The 24,305-nt window shown below is 43.5% G+C and overlaps 1 protein-coding gene across 7 annotated transcripts in view; it reads left to right on the top strand.

Moving 5' to 3' along the window:
* RBFOX1 (RNA binding fox-1 homolog 1) overlaps window positions 1-24,305 on the top strand; it is a 2,292,172-nt gene that overhangs the window by 1,356,068 nt on the left and 911,799 nt on the right. For all 7 annotated transcript variants that reach the window (XM_073633001.1, XM_073633002.1, XM_073633003.1 and 4 more), the window contains exon 5: window positions 17,308-17,400. In XM_073633001.1, the coding sequence (XP_073489102.1) occupies window positions 17,308-17,400 (93 nt within the window). The remainder of the gene's footprint in view (window positions 1-17,307; window positions 17,401-24,305) is intronic.

Below are 24,305 nucleotides of genomic sequence, written 5' to 3'. Positions count from 1 at the left end.
TAATTATATAACTTAACCCCCGATACTGCAAATCCCACGGTGAAAGGAGACTCCATTTAATCCAGGAGTGTCTGAGCCAATATGGCCCCCTGCCTGCTTCAGCAGAAGAGGACCAAAATTTAAGGATTCAATTGCTCCTGAAGATTTTGCCTGCACACTGTGACAGATGAAGCTGGGTAAATACCCAGGGCTATGTGAATTTACAGTCCAATATTATAAAAGCAATGTTGGCATCTTAACCCCCTGATTTCTATCTGCTTTTAATACCTTATCAGACCTACATCAACACTCCAATCAGTTTTAAGAGGCCCACATCAAAGTCATGACTTGAAAAAGAATAGGTGCGCTTTCAACCAATGCATGACTGTATGAACTATAAATAATATTAAAAAGTAATACAAGTAGATCACACATCAACACATCAACACATCAAACAGTGACATGAGTGCTCATGCAATAATGAGAATAATACATTGATGAACAATTCAAACAGTAAAAGTCTGGTGAAGTCCTTTCCTTCAGTCAGTGTAACACTGTTACGCTAACCCCTAATGTAGATAGTCAGACGCTGATGAAGGAGGCATGTCTTGCCTCTGAAATGCACCCTGATTGGCTTCCCCTCTTTTGTTAACAAATCATGATCAATTTTCAATAATCAGAGTTCGCATGGAAGAACATAGGCAGACCATATATTGTAAAACAGATAGATATGTATCACCTCACCTTTCACATTCCGCAAATGTGATGACATCACCGCTCAGTGCATATTTCATCTACAACAGACATCATCAGGGGACTGGACCAACGACAGCTTATAGATGAAACATGTTGGACGGGGCCTAATCGGTGATGTCATCACACCCGCTTAATACAGAAGGCGAGGCGATACATATCTGTCTCTCAACCCATATTGTTAGTACCTGTCATTACAAATAGAGGAAGACATTTTTTGTCAAAATCCTTGCGAATCACAAGGATCAGGTTAGTCTTGTGCCGGGGGGGGAGGCAAAGGATAACATCAGCAAAACCCTGAATTTACATCACTGGTTGACCAAAAACAGACATAAGAGATTTTTTTCTTTCCGTATATGTTGAAAAGGCATTTGCCAGGGTGTTGGCAGCCTTGTGGGCATCTGGATTCCAAGATAAAATTTGTAATAATATCTGATCACTATATTCCAAACCAAAAACAAAAGTGAAAGTCAATGGCCACCTGTTGGATGCCTTCCAGATGAGAAACAGAACTAGGCAGGGATGACCCCTGTCACCATTAATTTTTGTGCTGTCTCTTGAACCCTTTCTACATTTCTGTGCTCAAACTCAGATATAAAGGCCCGTACACACGATCGGACTTTTTGACAACAAACATGCAAATTAGCTCTTTTGGAGCAACATCCGGACAGGTGTACGCTCCATCGGACAAACTTTTTCTGTTTCCATTGGACTTTTGTTGGCTGTGCGAACACACAAACTTTCCGGCAAAAAAAGTCAGATGGAGCAAAGTCCGATCATGTGTACACAAAAGCATCGGACTCTTGTACAAACTACAGTATCCAGCCGCGAGAATGTTCTCGGTGACAGGGTACTGTACATCTTGCGCTGGCTGCAATAGGAAAAACACATTTTCCTACTGCGGCGGGCGCGAGAGGGAATTCATCCGATGGCCACGTCCCCTTTTGAGATCACAGTCCCAGCATGTCCCGGGACTGTGACCTCATAGGGGCGGGGTCACCGCCTATATAAGTCCATTGCGGAGCACTCAGAGAGCATTCCAGTTGGAGAGAGCATCGTGTCAACATCGGAAGAAGAGAAGATGGAAGAAGACGATCCAGAAGTCCGGGCCACCGCTAGCAAAAGAGCGGCAGAAGATAGCAGAAGAGCCGGCAGAAGATCCGGACACCGGGAGAAGACGCCGGAGAGACCCCCGAAGTCGGAAGAAGACCCCCGAAGTCGGAAGAAGACCCCGAAGTCGGAAGAAGACCACCGGAGTCGGAAGAAGACCCCCAGGGCTGCCTAATAAATTACTTTAAAAACCTGTGTACTGTGTTTTTTTATTGACACTTTTTTCCCTAGGTGAATGGGTAGGGGTACGATGTACCCCATACTCATTCATAAAGGGTGGGGGCCGGGATCTGGGGGCCACCTTATTAAAGGGGGCTCCCGGATTCCGATAAGCCCCTCGCCCACAGACCATGACAACCAACGGCCAGGGTTGTTGGGAAGAGGCCCTCATCCTCATCAACATGAAGACAAGGTGCTTTGGGGGAGGGGGGGCCACAGGCCCCCCCTCCCCCAAAGCAACCACCCCCCATGTTGAGGGCATGCGGCCTGGTACGGCTCAGGAGGGGGGGCCTGCTCGCTTGCTCCTCCCCACCCCCTTTCCTGACCGGCCGGGCTGCATGCTCAGATAAGGGTCTGGTATGGATTTTGGGGGGGACCCCACTCCGTTTTTCGGTGTAGGGGGTTCCCCTTAAAATCCATACCAGATCTAAGGACCTGGTATGCCCCTGGAGGGGAACCCATGCAGGTTTTTATTTAAAATTTGGCATGGAGTTCCCCCTCAAGGTTCATACCAAACACAGTGCCTGGCATTGGCGGGGATCCAAGTCGAATCCCCGCACCAGTGTGAACCCGGATCGCAAGGTGTCAATCTCACCATTAAAAGTGGAGAGATTGACACAATATCAGACAACAATACAGAAGTTGACCAAAGGGTGGTGGTAAAGAGCTGAAAAACCACGTGATTTGGTGAAAGTTGGCTGGAAAAGTCCTGCCGTCTGTATGCAATACAAAATTATGGCCAACGCCCTTTGTACAAATATCCAAGGGAATGTTTGTACAAAGTCCTGTTGTGTGTATGGGGCTTAAGAGTAATGCTCTGTACACCTGATAGGATTTTCCGACAACAAAATCCTGGATTTATTTCCGACATATGTTGGCTCAAACTTGTCTTGCATACACACGGTCACACAAATGTCGGAAATTCCAAACGTCAAGAACGCAGTGATGTACAACACGTATGACGAGCTGAGAAAAATGAAGTTCAATAGCCAGTGTGGCTCTTCTGCTTGATTCTGAGCATGCGTGGAATTTTGTGTACACATGATCGGAATTTCCGACAACGGATTTTGTTGTCAGAAAATTTGAGATCCAGATTTCAAATTTTGTTTGTCGGAAATTTAGACCGAAAATGTCCGATGGAGCCTACACATGGTCAGAATTTCCGACAACAGGCTCCCATCGAACATTTGTTGTCGGAAAATCCTATCATGTGTACAGGGCATTAGGATGGCCCCGATGTTTCGAATCAAACGTTTAAATCTAACGTAACATTGCTGGCAATGATTTTTCTTTATTCAGCTTTCAGCTGGAAAGCCTATTGGCATCCGATGACTCATTGGTATTAATAGGGATGAGCCGAACACGTTCCAGTTCGTTTCGCAGCAAAACATGCAAACAGGCATAAAATTCGGCAGAACATATGAACACCATTAAAGTCTATGGGACACGAACATGAATAATCAAAAGTGCTCATTTTAAAGGCTTAAATGCAAGTTATTGTCATAAAAAGTGTTTGGGGACCGTTTTTTCAGGAGCATTGATTTTTTTAATGCTTAAAGTGAAACAATAAAAATGAAATATTCCTTTAAATATCGTGTCTGTGGGGTGTCTATAGTATGCCTGTAAAGTGGCGCATTTTCCCCGTGTTTAGAACAGTACCACAGCAAAATGACTTTTCTGAAGGAAAAATTGTCATTTAAAAACTGATCGCGGCTGTAATGAATTGTCGGGTCTCGGAAATATAGATATAGATAATTGAAAAAAAGAGCATGGGATCCCCCACCCCGTCCATTACCAGGCCCTTCAGGTCTGGTATGGATTTTAAGGGGAACCCTGCACCAAAATAAAAAAACTGTGGCAAAGGGTTCCCCCCCAAAATCCATACCAGACCCTTATCCAAGCATGTAACCTGGCAGGCTACAGGAAAAAAGGGGGGTGAACCGTGAACCCGAACCCGAACCGTACCAGACCACATTCCCTCAATATGGGGAGGGTGCTTTGGGGTAGCCCCCCAAAGCACCTTGTCTACATGTTGATGGGGACAAGGGCCTCTTTCCCACAACCCTTGCCCGGTGGTTGTGGGGGTCTGCGGGCGAGGGGCTTATTGAAATCTGGAAGCCCCTTTAACAAAGGGACCCCCAGATCCCGGCCTCCCCCCATGTGAATTGGTAACGGGGTACAAATGTACCCCTACCATTTCACAAAAAAGTGTCAAAATGGTAAAAAAAGACAAGAGACAGCTTGGGACAAGTCCTTTATTAAATAAAGAAATAAAAATGTCCCACTGTGTAAATTCATATCGCCCAATGGACCGAAAAAGGAAAAGAAAAAAAGCCGCAACTGACCCGCCTCCATGGGAGGTTCCCGCCATTTGACGCGTCTTCGCTGACAGCTCTTATATAACTGAAGGCAGGGCCACCTGGTGACTTAAACGGTGGACCATGCCCCCCTCTGATGCATGGGAGCTTCCCCATGGCTTCCCCGTGGTGTCAGAGGGGGGCGGGGGCACAGTATTTTAAGGAATATTTCATTTGTATTGTTTCACTTTAAGCATTAAAAAAATCACTGGTCCTGAACAAACGTCAGTTTTTAAAACTTTTTTTGCATTGATACATGTCCCCTGGGACTGGACCCAGGTCCCCAAACACTTTTTATGACAATAACTTGCATATAAGCCTTTAAAATTAACACTTTTGATTTTTGATGTTAGTGTTCCATAGACTTTAACGGTGTTCCGGCAGCTTTCGAATTTGCCGCGAACACCGCATATTGTTCGCTGTTCGGGCTCATCCCTAGTTGTTAAGAACGCGGTGGCCAGCTTTCTATCCCCGCTCCTTAACAACCAGCTATGCACTGTTCCCTAATTGAGCAAAGCTTTGCTCAATCAGGGCATAGAATGCACTGTGCAACCGAACGCCCTGCAAATTTGGGTGTTCGCCGAACAGGCGATGTTCGGGCCAAACTTTTGCTTAGCCTGAACTGCTCACCCAACTCTATTTCTTAAACACCATTTCCCTTTCTGCTTTATCTCCTGCATAGGCCACTGGCCCACATCAATGTTTACTTTATGTGGCCATGCCCAAAAGTCAGCAGATATCAGTATGCATAATGATTACTTGAGGTACTTCTTTAAGAAGAAGTTTCTCCACTTTCAAGTATTTCAGCATAGGGAATGTTAAAACATGGGTGTGCTTTCTATGTTATAGATGCTCTGTTTTGACACTTTTCGAGTTTCTTCACAGTAAGAGCTGTGAAAATGTGGAATAGGCTCGCTCCAAAGGTGGTTCTGGCCAGCTCAGTAGATTGCCCTAAAAAATGTCTGGATTCTTTCCTAAATGTACATACTATAACTGGATACTAACATTTATAGGTAAAGTTGATCCAGGGAATGTCTGATTGATTCTCAGGGGATCAGGAAGGATTTTTTTCCCCTGCTGTAGCAAATTGGATCATGCTTTGCTGGGGTTTTTCGCCTTCCTCTGGATCAACTGTGGGGATAGGATTGTGTATATGGGATTATATGTTTTATTTTATTATTATTATTTTGGTTGAACTAGATGGACTGTAACTATGTAACTTGCCATTCATTATTCCAGGGAACAACAATCCAGTACAGTCCCTTCCTGTTCTTATCTCACATCCTGTGGTACCGACTTCCTGCTAAATAATACTCTTGGCCTTAGCACAACAACTAAGTTAACTACCGTAGTAACAGATCCTTTGCTTTAGACTGTTTAGCAGTCTGGAGTCCATACCTTAGAAGTACTTTCTGCAAAAGTGTCACCCATATCATCAGAGACTCTGCTAAAGATGAGGTACTTCCAGGAGTTGCTCATTGGCAACAGTGTATTTTCTTCCAGTTGAACCAGCTTCCATGAAGCTACACCACATCCTGTATATGTTTACATTATCAAAGGCCATATATTATACTTTGATTGTGTTATCTCCTCCTGGACCACCTCTTTATCAGCTTATCATAAATTAATAGTGTAATTTGTGGCCCTTATACCGCATCACAACAGCATGCATTTTCTATAAGGCTAAATTTTAGTTAGTTGATGATGATTGGTTTCCCCAGCACTTAATAAATCCTCTGCTATGTTGGGACTCAAATTTATAAGGTTCCCATCTCTACCAAAGTCAATTCAATTGAGGTTGCTTTTCCTCCAAATGACCAAGAATTCCAAGAAGAATTTTCAGGCAAAGTTTTTAGGGTCCAGAGGTCCCTTCTCAGAGGAGTGGTAATATTGTCTTCTGGGTTTTCCCACACTGCAGACTCCTCTCCAGAGTTGTCATTTCTGTTTACGGTTTCTTTTTTTCCCTTAGGAAACGTATCTACTATTAAAAGTGTGAATGAGCATACCTACAAGTCAATGGACAGCAGTATGTGTCCAGTTATTTGGGTTCCTTATTTTAAAAGCACTTTACTTTATTCCAAAACTGGTAATTATAAAGCTTTTTAGTTAGTGGGCATGACTCATCTTTGTATCTTCTTTTTGATTTTAGTTGCTGTCCTTGATTGTCCTGTATATGTTCGTACTTCATCTACCCTAACCTTAGCTGTGTTTTCTGACTATTAGAGTCGGGCGATAAGTTTGAGTCGAGCAAAAGTTCAGCCGAACATTGCTTGTTCGCCTGTTTAGCAAACACCCAAATTTGCGGGGGGGGATGGTCGGTGGGATGTTCACCCGCCAATTGCCCTACAATGCACTTCACACTGCACAGTACATTCTAGGGCACTAATTGAATAAAGCAATGCACCTGACCGCTAGTCAGGTGCAAGGCTTTGCCCAATCAGGGCACAGAGCACGGTCAGAGCCATTATTGGACGACTTCCTACAGGAACCTCTTGTAGCGTGTTGTTGATGTGGAGATAGATAGAGCAGGGCTCTGTTTGCTACTATCGAGTTATGGCATGTACACATGATCAGAATTTCCATCCGAAAAAACTTGGATGGTTTTTCCGACGGAATTCCACTCAAGCTTGCCTTGCATACACACGGTCACACAAAAGTTCTCTGAACTTTCGACCATCAAGAACGCGTTGACATACAACATTACGACAAGCCGAGAAAGTGAAGTTTAATGCTTCTGAGCATGCGTCAAATTGTTTCCGACCATGCGTGATTCTTTGCGCATCCGAATTGCATACAGACGAACTCATTTTTGGATAGGAACTTTTTCCGACCGAAAAATTAAGAATCTGCTCTCAGTCTTTTGCTGGCGGGAATTCTGGCAGCAAAAGTCTGATGGAGCATACACACGGTCGCATTTTCCGACCAAAAGCTCTCATTGATCTTTTGCTGGACGAATTTCCGATCGTGTGTACACGGCATTAGTGTGTTATTGTGACTCTGAGCTTAGAGTGTCAGTGTAGTATTAGTGTAGGCTGAGTATAGTGTGAGTATAGTGTCAGTGTAGAGTAGTGGCAGTGTAGTGTGGCAGTGTAGTGAGAGAATAGTGTGAGAATAGTGTGAGTATAGAGTGAGTATAGTGTAGTGTGTCAATGTAGTATCAGTATAGTGTGTCAGTATAGCATTACATAACATTTAGTGCTGTATACAGTGCTGTATACCTCCTTTTTTTTGGTTGCTGCATTGTTTTTTTTTTTCGTACTGTGCCTGTCCCCTTTTTTTAAATTGTCAGCCGCAGTTTTTCTGATTGCAACACTGTTTTTCCCTTTTTATTCTTATATATTTTTTTTACAGTTTTTACATTTCAGTCAGCATCAGTCCTCAATTTAAAGTGCATTAAACACCACTTTTCATTGAATAAAGTGCATCCAATTTCACATTTCCCAGTATCAATTGAATTTGGGTAATAAGTCCCCTCATCATGTCTGGGAGGCCAACAAGGAGAGAAAGAGGTTCCCATGCCACTATGAGGTGGACAACAGCATCTGTCCTTAGGCAGGGCACGTTTTTCTCTGTTTATGTTGCCCATGCTATCCAGCCACAGCATGCAGATGAGGTGGTGGAATGGCTTACTAAAACATCCTCATCCTCCCTATCCTCTATCACCCAAGCTGAGACTAGTGCGCAGTCCACCACAACTGCCAGATTGGCTTATTCTGCCTCCTTGTCCACAGCGACTCTTGCCATTGCCTTGATGATGATGAGGTTACCTGGATAGAGCAGAAGAGGAAGGCACAACCCCAATGAGGCAGGATGTCCCCCAGGCAGCCATCATGAAACAGTAGAGAGCAGCCACCCTATTCCATAAGATTGTGGAACTGTTATCTCCCAGTCCACTTCCCACAGCTCAGCTGTGTGGGCTTTTATTAGTACATGTTCAGCTCATCGCACTGTTGCCACTTTCAATCTCTGCTGCAAGCAGATCAAGCGTGGCAAAAACAACAGCCATTTGGGTATCACATGCTTGCAAAGGTATTTAACCTCCCACCACTCAGTCCATTGGCAAGAGCACCTGAAAGCCACACACAAGGGAAACAATTTTTCTCCTCCTCACTCCACACCTTTAATGTCTACCCTCGCTATATCTCATGACCTCTCAGAAGCCTCCGTTGACAGGGTTTATGGTATAGCAAAGGGTGTTACAGGTCTTTGCAACACATCTGCCAGCAGCACACCATCAGCTGTAAAGTACAGCAGGTAAATTTCTCTGCCCCAGCTGCTGTATTGAAAAAAAATACACTCTCTGCCACCCACATGCCCAAATTGCAGCATCCAAATTACAGCGCAAGGCAGTCAACAGCAACGTCGCCCTTACTGCTGACACGTGATCTAGCAAGCATGGTCAGGGATGATATATTTTGTTAACAATACACTAGGTAACTCTGCTTTCAACTAGGAAGGATACAGGACAGGGCTCAGTGCTGGAGCTTGTTTTGCCACAAAATCTCCAAACAGCTGACAGTGATGATGTGAGTCAGCTCCACCCCCTCCTTCACCTCCATGCCCTCCTCTTCTGAATTGTCCTATGAACCATCAGTACCCCCTTAGTGTTCAAGTGGCTATTCAACGAGTCAGGCTAAAAGATGTCATGCAGTGCTTCAGTCTGACTGTCTAGGGGACAGGAGCCACACCGGAGCAGAGATTCTTTCAGCTCTGTAGGGGAAGGCCCAGAGGTGGTTCATGCCACAGAAGCTTGAGCCAAGAATGGTGGTGTGCGATAATGGCACTAACCTTCTGTCCACCCTTCAACAGGGAAAGTTCACACATGTGCAATGATTGGCACATGTCCTCCATTTGGTGGTGCAGTGTTTCTTAAACAGGTACCCAGGTTTGCAAGATCATCTAAGGCAGGCCAGAAAAGTCTGTAGCCATTTTAGGCGGTCATACATTGCCAGTTTTTGGTTGGCTTAAATTCAGCAGAAATTCTACCTGGCCATAAACCACCTGATTTGTGACATACCCACCAGGTGGAACTTAACTTTAGTAATGCTGCAGTGGCTGCACATGCAGCAGAGGACCATCAACAAGTTCCTGTGTGAGTATGGCACAAGGACAGGCTCAGGCAACCTCAGGTTTTTTCCCCACGCCAATGACTGCTGATAAAGGATGCAACGAGGATAGTGAGCCGTGACAATGCATGCATTAGTGACACTATCCCGCTTTGTTCATCCTGCTTGTACTCTGTGTGGCATTATGGACAGGGCACTCATGGCAGAGCAGAAGGAGGAAGAGGAGGAGGAGAAAAAATATTTTTCCGCAACTCTCTGACTGTACTGATTGTGGGCCACATCCCTGGTACATAGAGTAAGAACAGATTCCTCAGGTTGGGACTTTAAACGGACCACATACAGTGATTAAATAATAATCACTGTATGTGGTCAGTTTAAAGTCCCAACCTAAGGAATCTGTTCTTACTCAAAGCGGAGGCCTGCTTTATGCAGAAACCATTCTTGCGATGCCACAGAACACACAAGAGGAGAGGGAGGAGGAGAAGGAGGATTCTGGCAGTTTTGGAGACAATGAAGCAGAGGAAGACATAAGTCAAACCTTAAGAGATGGTTTTCAGCCCCCAGAACTCTTGGTAGTAGTACGTGGCTGGGAGGAGGCAGTTCCAGATTGTGTAATCCTCAGTGACCCAGAGGACTCTGCTAATCATGCCTCCACAAACTTGCGGTGCATGGGCTCCCTTGTTCTTGTGAAAGGACCCCACAAATTTGTGTCATGAAGGATTAGGATCATTATTGGTTGGCAACCCTCCTTGACCACCATTACAAGGGAAAAGTCTCGTAACTCATGTAACACCTTTCCAGACTCTGGTAGGTTACAGTCTCATGGAAAAGGTATTTTTGAGGCTTCTGTCGGTCAAATGAGGAAGGGGGCCACCTAAGTGGTGCATTTCACATTTTTTTTAGTCCTCTGCACCCGGGGCTGTCAGCTTCCACATCCCATTGACAGCGTCTGCATATTATGGTGGAAAATTATCTAGAGAGCTTTCCAGTAGACTATCCACTGGGTTACTGGGTCATGAGAATAAACCACTGGTCAGAACTTGCCCAGTATGCAGTTGAGCTGCTCGGCTGCCCTGCATCCAACGTGCTTTCCGAATGGGCATTCATTGCTACCAGAGGTTTTGTGACATATAAAAGAGTGTGTCTGTCCACAGACTCTATTGACCGTCTGACATTTGTCAAAATGAATCAGTCCTGGATTAACAGCAGCCATAAAGCCCTGATGCCGATGTCACTGATTAAATGTATTTGTGATCTGGAATCTCTTCAAGACAGTCTAGGCTGCCTAGCTTTGTGGGTGTTGATTTTATCTTGAAGTCATATTTTGGAAAAGGTTGCATGGGCACAATTAAAAGTACTTATAAGGTGTAATTATGTATTGTATATACGAGGAGTAGAAGAGGAGGAAGAAGATGGCAAGATGAGAGAATAAAGCAATTTCCAAATTCGTTTTGTAAACTTAGTTTGAAATTTCTCTTTTGAGGTTATTGTTGGACATTGTTTTTGTATGTTTTGCTAAGAAACATAAAGAGATTTTTTTTCAAGAGTACCTCTATAGGGTTATGGTGTGAAGGCACCACCAACACCCGAAGCCCAATTTTTCTGCACCTTTTTGTCATGATCACTTAGTGCCCCTGTTCCTCATTCCAGCACCCGGCTGTTGGCTGTTGCTTTTTCCCTGTCTGTGTTCACCTAAAAGGTGATTGATCTTATTGGTCACCTGATATAAGCAAACCAAACACTCTATCCCTTGCTTGTGATAGAGACACTTACCTGCATTGTTCCTGATCAAGCCTTCCATTTGTCTGCCTTGCTTTGCTGTTGGATTTCCCTGTGTATGACCTGAATGGGTTATTGGACTATTCCCTGAACTCAACCTGCCTTATTATCTAGACTGTCATTGGATCAGATATTGGACTATTCCCTGAAATCAGCCTGCCTTATTACCTGGACCATCTTTGAACTAGACTATCTGTCTGCTAAACTGCAAGTAGGCTGTTGTTTGCCCTGTTCGCGTCTGCCTTAGTGTAGTGGCCAGGCACTATAGCATTGTGTATAAGTCCTAGGGGCAACCAAATACCGGTAGACCTGCTTGTCCTAAGGGAAAGGAGGCTGCTAAAGGTGAAGCACACAGTAGCTAGTTATAGTCTATGACCACCTGCATTGAGGTAGATGTGACATTCATGACACTTTTGCAATGTTCGAGAGTTCTGGCACAAACCAAATCGGGGGGGGGGTGCCGTTCAGCCCAACTCTACTGACTAGGGATGAGCCGAACACCCCCCTGTTCGGTTCGCACCAGAACATGCGAACAGGCAAAAAATTTGTTTGAACACGCGAACACCGTTAAAGTCTATGGGACACGAACATGAATAATCAAAAGTGCTAATTTTAAAGGCTTATATGCAAGTTATTGCCATTAAAAGTGTTTGGGGACCCGGGTCCTGCCCCAGGGGACATGGATCAATGCAAAAAAGTTTTAAAAATGGATGTTTTTTTCGGGAGCAGTGATTTTAATAATGCTTAAAGTGAAACAATAAAAGTGTAATATCCCTTTAAATTTCGTACCTGGGGGGTGTCTATAGTATGCCTATAAAGGGGCGCATGTTTCCCGTGTTTAGAACAGTCTGACAGCAAAATGACATTTCAAAGGAAAAAAAGTCATTTAAAACTACTTGCGGCTATTAATGAATTGCCGGTCCGACAATACACATAGAAGTTCATTGATAGAAACGGCATGGGAATTCCCCACAGGGGAACCCCAAACCAAAATTTAAAAAAAAAATGACTTGGGGGGTCCCCCTAAATTCCATACCAGGCCCTTCAGGTCTGGTATGGATATTAAGGGGAACACCAGCCAAAATTTTCAAAAAAAATGGCGCGGGGTCCCCCTCAAAATCTATGAATTTTAAGGGGAACCCCGCAGCAAAATGTAAAAAAAAAAAATGGCGTGGGGTCCCCCTAAAAATCCATACCAGACCCTTATCCGAGCACGCAACCTGGCAGGCCGCAGGAAAAGAGGGGGGGACGACAGAGCGCCCCCCCCTGAACCGTACCAGGCCACATGCCCTCAACATTGGGAGGGTGCTTTGGGGTAGCCCCCCAAAACACCTTGTCCTCATGTTGATGAGGACAAGGGCCTCATCCCCACAACCCTGGCCGGTGGTTGTGGGGGTCTGCGGGCAGGGGGCTTATTTGAATCTGGAAGCCCCCTTTAACAAGGGGACCCCCAGATCCCGGCCGTCCTCCCTGTGTGAAATGGTAAGGGGGTACCTACTATTTCACTAAAAAACTGTCAAAAATGTTAAAAATGACAAGAGACAGTTTTTGACAATTCCTTTATTTAAATGCTTCTTCTTTCTTCTATCTTCTTTCGTCATTCTTCTTTCTTCTATCTACCTTTGGTTTCTTCCTCTATCTTCTTCTTCTTCTGATTCTTCTGGTTCTTCCTCCAGTGTTCTCATCTGGCATCTTCCTCCACGGCGTCGGCATCTTCTTCCCTTCTTCTCCTCGGGCTGCTCCGCATCCATGATGGCATGGAGGGAGGCTCCTGCCGTGTGACGCTTCTCTCTTCATCTTCTTCTCTTCATCTTCTTCTCTTCATCTTCTTGTCTTCTTCTTCTTTTCGGGCCGCTCCGCATTCCATGATGGCATGGAGGGAGGCTCCCGCTGTGTGACGCTTCTCCTCTTCTGACGGTTCTTAAATAATGAGGGGGGCGGGGCCACCCGGTTACCCTGACCCCCTCTGACACACGGGGACTTGACGGGACTTCCCTGTGGCATTCCCTGTGGCATTCCCTGTGACGTCAGAGGGGGCGGGGTCACCCGTTACGTAACCCCGTCCCCTTCTGACGTCACGGGGAATGCCACAGGGAAGTCCCCATCAAGTTCCCGTGCGTCAGAGGGGGCGGGGTCACCGGGTGGCTCTGCCCCCCATTATTTAAGAACCGTCAGAAGAGGAGAAGCATCACACAGCGGGAGCCTCCCTCCATGCCATCATGGATGCGGAGCGGCCCGAAAAGAAGAAGAAGACAAGAAGATGAAGATGAAGAGAAGAAGATGAAGAGGAGAAGAGCGGGAGCCTCCCTCCATGCCATCATGGATGCGGAGTGGCCCGAGGAGAAGAAGGGAAGAAGACGCCGACGCTGCGGAGGAAGATGCCGGACGAGAACACCGGAGGAAGAACCAGAAGAAGAAGAAGATGGAGGAAGAAACTGAAGGAAGATAGAAGATAGAAGAAAGAAGAAAGAAGATAGAAGAAAGAAGAAGCATTTAAATAAAGGAATTGTCAAAAACTGTCTCTTGTCATTTTTTACATTTTTGACAGTTTTTTAGTGAAATGGTAGGGGTACTTTTGTATCCCCTTACCATTTCACACAGGGGGAGGGTCGGGATCTGGGGGTCCCCTTGTTAAAGGGGGCTTCCAGATTCCGATAAGCCCCCCGCCCGCAGACCCCCACAACCACCAGCCAGGGTTGTGGGGATGAGGCCCTTGTCCTCATCAACATGGGGACAAGGTGTTTTGGGGGGCTACCCCAAAGCACCCTCCCAATGTTGAGGGCATGTGGCCTGGTATGGTTCAGGAGGGGGGGCGCTCTCTCTTCCCCCTCTTTTCCTGCGGCCTGCCAGGTTGCGTGCTCGAATAAGGGTCTGGTATGGACTTTTGGTGGGACCCCACGCCGTTTTTTTAAATTTTGGTGCGGGGTTCCCTTAAAATCCATACCAGACCTGAAGGGTCTGGTATAGATTTTTAGGGGGACCCCACACCATTTTTTAAAAAATTTTGGCCGGGGTTCCCCTTAATATCCATACCAGACATGAAGGGCCTGGTATGGAATTTAGGGGAACCCCCCACGTCTTTTTTTTTTTTTAATTTAGGTTCGGGGTTCCCCTGTGGGGAATTCCCATGCCGTTTTTATCAATGAACTTTTATGTGTATTGTCGGACCGGCAATTCATTAATAGCCGCGAGTAGTTTTAAATTACTTTTTTTTCTTTGAAATGTCATTTTACTGTCAGACTGTTCTAAACACGGGAAACATGCGCCCCTTTATAGGCATACTATAGACACCCCCCAGGTACGAAATTTAAAGGGATATTACACTTTTATTGTTTCACTTTAAGCATTATTAAAATCACTGCTCCCGAAAAAACGGCCGTTTTTAAAACATTTTTTTGCATTGATCCATGTCCCCTGGGGCAGGCCCCAGGTCCCCAAACACTTTTTATGACAATACCATGCATATAAGCCTTTAAAATTAGCACTTTTGATTTCTCCCATAGACTTTTAAAGGGTGTTCCGCGGCATTCAAATTTGCCACAAACACCCCAAATTGTTCGCTGTTTGGTGAACTGGCGAACAGCCGATGTTCGAGTTGAACATGAGTTCAACTCGAACTCGAAGCTCATCCCTACTACTGACTATGTGTTTGGGCCTCAATTTTTTTATGCTCAGATCTGGTTAACCAGGAAAATACTTTTGTCCACATTCTCTCACTACACCTTGGTCTTACTCTAAACATGATCATGAATTTGCCTCTTGACTAGTATTTTTCCTTAGCCTGTCTAGATGCCAGTTGCCACCATCAAGTCATTCCTAAGAACCACTCCCTGAGTGTGCCCACCTTCTGCTTTGTTACATTGTGCAAAGGCAATGGTTGCATGCAAAGCATCCAGTCTGTGCAGTCATTTAAATACATATATTTAATAAATATATTTTATAACGATCTTTAAAACTAATATCTGAGTTCATGGCTTAATTTAGAGTAAAAATGTACTTGCCAAAGTATTGCTTGCTGCACTAGAAATAGTTTATACTGCATGTATAAATGGGCTTTCCCTTTGGATTTACAAAAAAAATCATATATCAATGTGTCTACCTAGCCTGCATCATATGTGAGCTATGATCAGAATGCCTAGGCTGTAATGTTAGGCTTTCACCTAATTTTGCAAGAATTGTAAAATTCTGTAGAATTGTTAAAATGGTTGTAAAAGCATAACTCTCTATAGTGTGTACTTGCCTGAATCCAATGCGCCGAGTCTGGTTCCTCTCTGATCTCAAATCCTTCTGTGGTCTGCATGAATTAAAAATACTTTAATCTAAATCTTCAGCATCCCAGGAGATGGCCTCCCTACAGCACATAGCAGCTGACTAGCAGCCTCAGCTCTTTTTGTTTTTCATGAGCCTGTGAGCCTGTGTACGGGGGGGGGCTCCCTTCCTCCAATCACCAGATTTCATAAAGCTATGTGCTCTAGTGCTGCAGGGTGTGTGATATCAGATCCCTGCCCCCTGCATTCTACTGCTGTGTAACATGTGTGTTTTAGGAGTCTGCTGAGAAGAAAGGGCTGCAGATAAGCAAGCACAACTCATGTAGGTGGATTTGTTCTGTCTCTGTGTATCACCTGAGGCTACTCATTTTACTGGGAAACACTTATATTGTACAGTGGGGATGGAAAGTAACCTTGGCCAGATCTGTGCCTTGCCACAATTCTGTTTCTGAGCTCTTCAGGTAGTTCCTTTGACCTCATGATTCTCATTTGCTCTGACATGCACTGTGAGCTGTAAGGTCTTATATAGACAGGTGTGTGGCTTTCCTAACCAAGTCCAATCAGTATAATTAAACACAGCTGGACTCAAATGAAGGTGTAGAACCATCTCAAGGATGATCAGAAGAAATGGACAGCACTTGAGTTAAATATATGAGTGTCACAGCAATGGATCTGAATACTTAGGACCGTGTGATATTTTAGTTTTTCTTTTTTAATAAATCTGCAAAAATGTCAACAATTCTGTATTTTTCTGTCAATATGGGGTGCTGTGTGTACATTAATGAGGAAAAAAAATGAACTTAAATGATGTTAGCAAATAGCTGCAATATAACAAAGAGTGAAAAATTTAAGGGGGTCTGCATACTTTCTGTCCCCACTGTATATGGGATTTACAACCAATTTAAGGAAAGTTAAGTATATTTCTATTTCCCTCTTAATATCAAATATAGCACTGTAATCTGAATTTCTAATAAACTCTTAAAACAGTGACATCATTTAATATGAATGACACAATTGTCTGTGGGGTGCATATGAATGAAAGTTTGTATAAACCTCTAACTTTTTTTATTTTTTTACCTGATGATTTTTTTTTTATCATCACTGGTTTCCATAATTTGAAATAGAAATTCTAATGATCTGAAAAAAATATCATTTGCAAAAAGGATATCTTTTTATTAATTATCTTGTAGAATAGATTGTTATAGGCTATTATTTCTCTTAAGTTAGTGCCACATTTTTCAAATTTTTTCCCCTTTTTTTATTACTATCAAATTATATTTGTGATATGTGGTTTATGTCTCTTTATGTTAGTTTTTAGAAAACAATTGTTATTCCAAATGTGCTGCCTTTGCACAGTTGGCTTTGGGTTCATAATCATTACTGGCTGGATGGGTTATCGTGAATAAAAAAAATAATTCTAGTGATCTGAAAAAAATGGAAATTGACAAAAAGACACATTTTCTTTAATGGCTGCACAGGTAGATCTTTATAGACTACTGTTTTTCTTGATAGATGGTAGATACATAAATTAGTGATGCATATTCTTCTTTTTTCCATTTTTGTTTATTCAGGTAAACAATAAATAGCTATGATGATACTGGACAGTATATCTCTATTTGTTACATAAAAAAAAATCATGCATAACTTGTGAAGTAAACCTTTCTTGATAGAAAAATAGAAATTAAAATAGCAAAATGGGAAAAAAAAAAACTGAGCAATAAAAAAAAAGCTGAAATGATATGCATTTTAATTAGACCTTTTCTCTCCTGCCTTCAGGGATTTGGTTTCGTAACTTTTGAAAACAGTGCTGATGCAGACCGGGCGAGGGAGAAATTGCATGGCACAGTGGTAGAAGGCCGTAAGATAGAGGTGAGTGCTTAAAATATATTTTAATGTATTTCATAAGTTGCTCACTCATTTATTATTTACTGTATACTGTATTTAAAATTGATTCTCTGCTTATAAAGGTCTTTCCTCCATTGTTTTTTCATCTGCCTTGGCCTTATGATTATATTACTTTTAATTTGCCTTTTGTTAAGCACTTCCCTATATTAATATTTTGGTTACAATAAGGTTATTACTTTTTCCATTAAAAAAATTATGTTTCATGATTTTACTACACTAGTTAGTACATCCCCTAAACATGTTAAGGATTTCAAGAGAAACTTAAAGGAATTCCATGGTCAAAGCATACAGTGCCTTGAAAATGTATTCATACCCCTTGAAATTTTCTACATTTTGTCATGTTACAACCAAAAACGTAAATGTATTTTAATGGGATTTTATGTGATAGACCAACACAAAGTGGCACATAATTGTGGAAGCAAAATGATAAGTAGTTTTAATTTTTTTTTTTACAAATAATTATCTAAAAAGTGTGGCGTGCATTTGTATTCAGCCCCCTTTACTCTGATACCCCTAACTAAAATCTAGTGGAACCAATTGCCTTCAGTGAGTATGTATGAAGGCTGCGCTTAGGACAGAAGATTAAGGTATGCAGCCCCACTAATGGAGCCTCCCTAAGGATCCTCCACAGAATACTACAAGTTTATAATGGGGTATGGCGCTCCCTGTGGTATTATATGGGATGGTATAGTGGGGGGGGGTTGTGTGATCCCTGAGTGTCCTGGTGTACTAGTGTAAGCTATACCAAATTTCTAAGGTAGTTAATACCCCCGTATCTCCTATTGGTGGTACCCGGTACCACCAACGATTATTAATTATTGTTTAATCGAAAAGGAACTCCAGTGGTGTAGTTAACAAACCCATATAAACACATAAACCAATAGACATATAAACCAAAAAACACGTCAACACACCAATTGGGGGTGTGTGGACTAAACACCTACAACTGTGGTAGGTCTTCACCAGAATGCCACCAGAAATGATAGTGACTTAACTGAAAATGTAAAAATATATATAAAAGTGCACCTCTACCTCATTAGTGCAAAAAAAAAAATATATATATATATATATATATATATATATATAAATAAATTTGTGATATATAAAAAAATATCTTAATCCATAGGGTGTTCCATCATTAGCATAAACAGATATCATATACCATAAAACATAAAAATGCACCTCTACCCAATTAATGCAAATATATATCAGTTAATTGGTGATTAATCATAGTCCATAAAGTGATAAATCTCTTCAAAGCCAGTGTGAAGAAAAAAAAAAAAAAAAAAACAAGTAAAATTAAAATTAAAAGAGAGTGGGGACCCTTGAGGGGGAGCACAAAAGTCACTAAGACCACTTGAGAGCACCCTAATCACGGTTTTCTTGAAGGGAAGTTTGAACACTGGCTTTGAAGAGATTTATCACTTTATGGACTATGATTAATCACCAATTAACTGATATATATTTGCATTAATTGGGTAGAGGTGCATTTTTATGTTTTATGGTATATGATATCTGTTTATGCTAATGATGGAGCACCCTATGGATTAAGATATTTTTTATATATCACAAATTTATTTGTATATATATATATATATATATATATATATATATATATATATATTTTTTTTTTTTTTTTTTTTTGCACTAATGAGGTAGAGGTGCACTTTTATATATATTTTTACATTTTCAGTTAAGTCGCTATCATTTCTGGTGGCATTCTGGTGAAGACCTACCACAGTTGTAGGTGTTTAGTCCACACACACCCAATTGGGGTGTTGACGTGTTTTTTGGTTTATATGTCTATTGGTTTATGTGTTTATATGGGTTTGTTAACTACACCACTGGAGTTCCTTTTCGATTAAACAATAATTAATAATCGTTGGTGGTACCGGGTACCACCAATAGGAGATATGGGGGTATTAACTGCCTTAGAAATTTGGTATAGCTTACACTAGTACACCAGGACACTCAGGGATCACACAAACCCCCCCCCCCCACTATACCATCCCATATAATCCCACAGGGAGCAATTGCCTTCAGTCACCTCATTAGTCTACCTGTGTGTAATTTAATCTCAGTATAAATACAGCTGTTCTGTGAAGCCCTCAGAGGTTTGTTAGAGAACCTTAGTAAACAAACAACATCATGAAGGCCAAGGAACACATCAGTCAGGTCAGGGATAAAGTTGTGGAGAAGTTTAAAGCAGGGTTAGGTTATAAAAAAAATATCCCAAGCTTTGAACATCTCAAGGAGCACTGTTCAATCTATCATCCGAAAATGGAAAGCATATGGCACAACTGCAAACCTATTAAGACATGGTCGTCCACCTAAACTGACAGGCCAGGCACAGAGAGCATTAGTCAGAGAAGCAGCCAAGAGGCCCATGGTAACCCTGGATGGGCTGCAGAGATCCACAGCTCAGGTGGGAGAATCTGTCCACAGGACAACTATTAATCATGCACTCCACAAATCTGACCTTTTAAAGTCCAGACCTAAATCCAATTAAGAATCTGTGGCAAGACTGAAAATTACTGTTCACAGACTCTCTCCATCCAATCTGACAGAGCTTGAGCTATTTTGCAAAGACAAATGGGCAAATATTAGCTCTCTAGATGTGTAAAGCTCTCTAATATTAATTAGCTCTCTAGATGTGCAAAGCTGGTAGAGACATACCCAAAAATACTTGCAGCTGTAATTGCAGTGAAAGGTGGTACAAAGTACTAACTCTGGGGGGCTGAATACAAATGCACGCCACCATTTTTAGATATTTATTTGTAAAAAAAATTGGAAAACCATTTATCAATTTCCTTCTACTTCACAATTATGTGCCACTTTGTGTTGGTCTACCTAAAATTCCATTTACGTTTTTGGTTGTAATATGCCAAAATGTGGAAAATTTCAAGGGGTATGAATACTTTTTCAAGGCACTGTATACTTTCATTCTATAACATCAGCACTGAAAAAGCAATACAAAATAATAGTTATATTCGACAATCCAATATAAACTTATTTTAAAAATCTAATTTCATATTGTAAGTGCTGCGTCTCTGCTGGCCATCTTGTTTCACAACTTCCTGGATTTTCTGCATGGTTTACAGCTTCTCCTATGCTTTTTATTTCTAAGAAATACAGAACCCATGATACTTTTCCACCTGCAAGCAGTGATTTCTGTACTGACTCTGCCTCCTGAAACTCCTCCTCCCAGCACCTCTGTAGTTCATTAGGCAGACTCTATGAAATATGTGACACATCACTGCCTACTCACAGGACATAGTTTATTTGTGTCACAGAATTCAAGGGGATAAAGGTATAGAATTCTTCACAAAGTAACTTTACAAACTTCAACAATGTGTAGATTAATAGAAGTAGGCTAGAAAAAATGAAATAAAAATATAAAAAAAATGTGGAAATAATATACAGTAAGATTTTAAATTTGGGCCATAGATTTCCTTCACAGGAATGCAAAGGGAATTAAAAAGGAAACCATTAACCTCCTTAGTGGTATTCCTGAGTGTGGCCCGGGGTGATTTTTCAGTACCAAAAGTAACCCCGGGCCACACTTGGGATAGCATCTGTCACGGAACGTCCCACACTCCGCTTGAGTGCTTCCGTCATATATCACTTCCTCCCAGTCTGTATACAGATATCCCAACCTCTCTGAGCACAAACAAGGCGACACTTACTTGTTGCTACCAAGAACTCACTTTATTCAGAACCAGAATACAGTCTTATATACACAGGAGAAGATTACTCTAACAATACAAACATAACCTAATTAACATGAGCTAATTATCTAATCCTTTATACAGCCTAGGTGACTGAGACATGACCTTTCCCCCAGACTTGTGGTCAACGAGCTTCACACAGTTATATCAACACAATATCAGTCGTCCCGTCTCCTACATTGTATAGAGGACAATGTCATTAGCTCATTCAATTAACATAAACACAGGTTGATGACACCAGCATCTCCTCACAGGATGTGTCCCAACAGAATGAATCAGTCTTATCAGCAGGGGGCTGCTGGAGGAACCCCCCCTCCCTCTTCAGGGACACAGATCCACAGCAAGGAGTCCCCAACAGAATCAAACAACAAACAACATATACATATATACACGACTGAGTCCGATTAACACAGTTCAAACTGGACCTCCAATGCACCCCACAAAGAGCACCATTCCATTGAAAATCCAGGGCCCATAATCAAAAGGCAACAGGCTTGCATACAGTCCTCTCCAACAGCCTCTGTCCCGGCTAGGTCTGTGACATTTCTCCCCTTTCGGCAGGAGACTAACACAGGAGGAGACCCCAGACGGGTTGACTCCGAAGTTAGTCCATAGATCCAGTCCTCTACTGCCTGTACCCACACAGTACCCCAAACAAATTGTTCCAAACAGAGTATTACTCACCCAGCCAACCTCTGCCTCTCTCAGAGAACATATCTGCCGCTGGGGAGAGGCCTGGACTGGCTCTTCTCCCTGGAATCCTTTCTGCCGCTGGAGAGAAGACAGGGTGTCTGGGCTCACTCTGTCATGCTGTTGGGGATCAGGGCCCACTGCCCAGCATCCCTGGGGTATACAGGTGGAGACTGAAGTCCCATCCACCTTCACAGGAAATCCATCCTCTGTTAGTTGAGGGCAGAGTCCAGCAGTCCTCGGCCCTGTTGCCAGCCCTTCTGCTGGAAACCCCACACCATCTGTTCCGGCTAACTGTTGGAGAGGGAGGCCGACTGCCCCGCCTCCCTGGAACTCTGTAGTTGTTGCCGGTGCTGGGCAGAGGTTGGTAGCACTCTGCCCTGTTGCCAGCACTTCTGCTGGGGACTCCGCATCCTCTGCTCTGGCTAACTGTTGGGGCAGGAGGCTGGCTTCCTCCACTCCCAAACTGTGTAGCTGCCATTGGGGAGGTGAGCTGGCTGCTTCCTTTTCCATTCCCTCATCTGGCTGCTGGGACGACATGTCGATGGTACTGTCTCCCAGGTACACGGATCTTTGCTGGGGAGGAAAGCCCACTTCCTCCACCCTGGCCAACTGTTGGGGAGGGACAACGCACACCTCCTCTCCCTTCACCCCCTGTATCTGCTGCTGGGAAGTGATTGCCATCTTCTCAGCCTGAGCCTCCACAATTGCTGCAGGTGTGGGGCAGAGGTCTTGGACCCTCTGTCCGGTTGCCAGCACTTCTGCTGGGGGTTTGCCAGGTGGTTACTCCTCTACAGAAACGTCTATTAAATCCCCAGTCTCTGGAATTGGTAAAAGTGTGGGACAGAGGTCTTGGACCCTCTGTTCAGTTACCAGATCTTCAGCTGGAGAAGTTTGTTTTAACTCCATAGATGCTGCTGGCAGAAAATCACATGTCCCTGTCAGTGTTGTGGGAGAAAGGCCGACTACCTCTTCTCTCAGGAAGGCTGAAGCCACTGTTGGTGCTGGGCAGAACACAGTGAACTTTGGCCCTGATAGCAGCTCTTCTGCTGGAGGCTCATCAGGTTGTTCTTCCTCAGCAGAAAAGTCTATCAAATCCCATGTCTCTGCAACTGATGTCTGGGGATAGAGGTTCACCATCTCCTGTCCATGGAACCCAGAAGATGCTATCATTTCTGGGCAGAGGTTAGCAGAGCTCTGCCCTGTTGTCAGCACTTCAGGTTTGGGGACGGCAATCTCCGGATTTTCCACTGCCGATTCTCTGGCATGCTGCTGAACTTGTTCTAGCAGTTTCCTGTATGCCCTTTCCAGATGCTGTTCCTTCCTTAGCAAATGGTCCAGATCAGGTTTGAGCTCTGAGACCCCTGCAAGACCGAGCATAGACTCTCTATAGTCTCTCAGGTCCTCAAGGTCAGGTTCCCCTTCATCGCCAAACATAAAAAGATCTGTAAGGCTCTCCCACAGCAATCCAGGGCCGCCAAAGTCATATCCCCCTGGAGAGCATTCTGTTGTCTCCCCTAAATATCCCTCCTCTGCGTGCCATTGCAGAGCCCGATAACGATTGTCCAGCTCTATCTCCTGCTGGACCAACCTGTCCAACTCAGTCACCCATTGCTCCTGGGGCTGCTCTTCCAGGAATGCCATCCGCAATGCCCGTTGGTCACTGGCCCGTTGCTCTTGGGTTGGAAAGCACTTGCCCTGTTTTATACCAGCGAGACGGAGGGCTGAAATCCAGAGCTCCACCCGAATTTGCTGCCTAAGCTCCAGGTATTCATCCTCAGACACAGTCCTGGTGTATGTTGAAAGGATGATCCGCAGCAGCCCCGGGAATTCTGATGCCAGGTCCATATCTCTGCTGGGGTGACTGAAGTCTGCTATGCTGATCTTGGATCCAGTTGGAGGTTTGGATGTCCCAGACTTCAGGAAGCTATCCCACTGTTGCCACCAATGTCACGGAACGTCCCACACTCCGTTTGAGTGCTTCCGTCATATACCACTTCCTCCCAGTCTGTATACAGATATCCCAACCTCTCTGAGCACAAACAAGGCGACACTTACTTGTTGCTACCAAGAACTCACTTTATTTAGAACCAGAATACAGTCTTATATACACAGGAGAAGATTACTCTAACAATACAAACATAACCTAATTAACATGAGCTAATTATCTAATCCTTTATACAGCCTAGGTGACTGAGACATGACCTTTCGCCCAGACTTGTGGTCACCGAGCTTCACACAGTTATATCAACACAATATCAGTCGTCCCGTCTCCTACATTGTATAGAGGACAATCTCATTAGCTCATTCAATTAACATAAACACAGGTTGATGACACCAGCATCTCCTCACAGGATGTGTCCCAACAGAATGAATCAGTCTTATCAGCAGGGGGCTGCTGGAGGAACCCCCCCTCCCTCTTCAGGGACACAGATCCACAGCAAGGAGTCC

Source organism: Aquarana catesbeiana, linkage group LG06 (genome assembly GCF_042186555.1).
Source record: "Aquarana catesbeiana isolate 2022-GZ linkage group LG06, ASM4218655v1, whole genome shotgun sequence".
Taxonomy (NCBI): Eukaryota; Metazoa; Chordata; class Amphibia; order Anura; family Ranidae; genus Aquarana; species Aquarana catesbeiana.
This window is presented reverse-complemented; position numbering and strand designations above follow the sequence as displayed.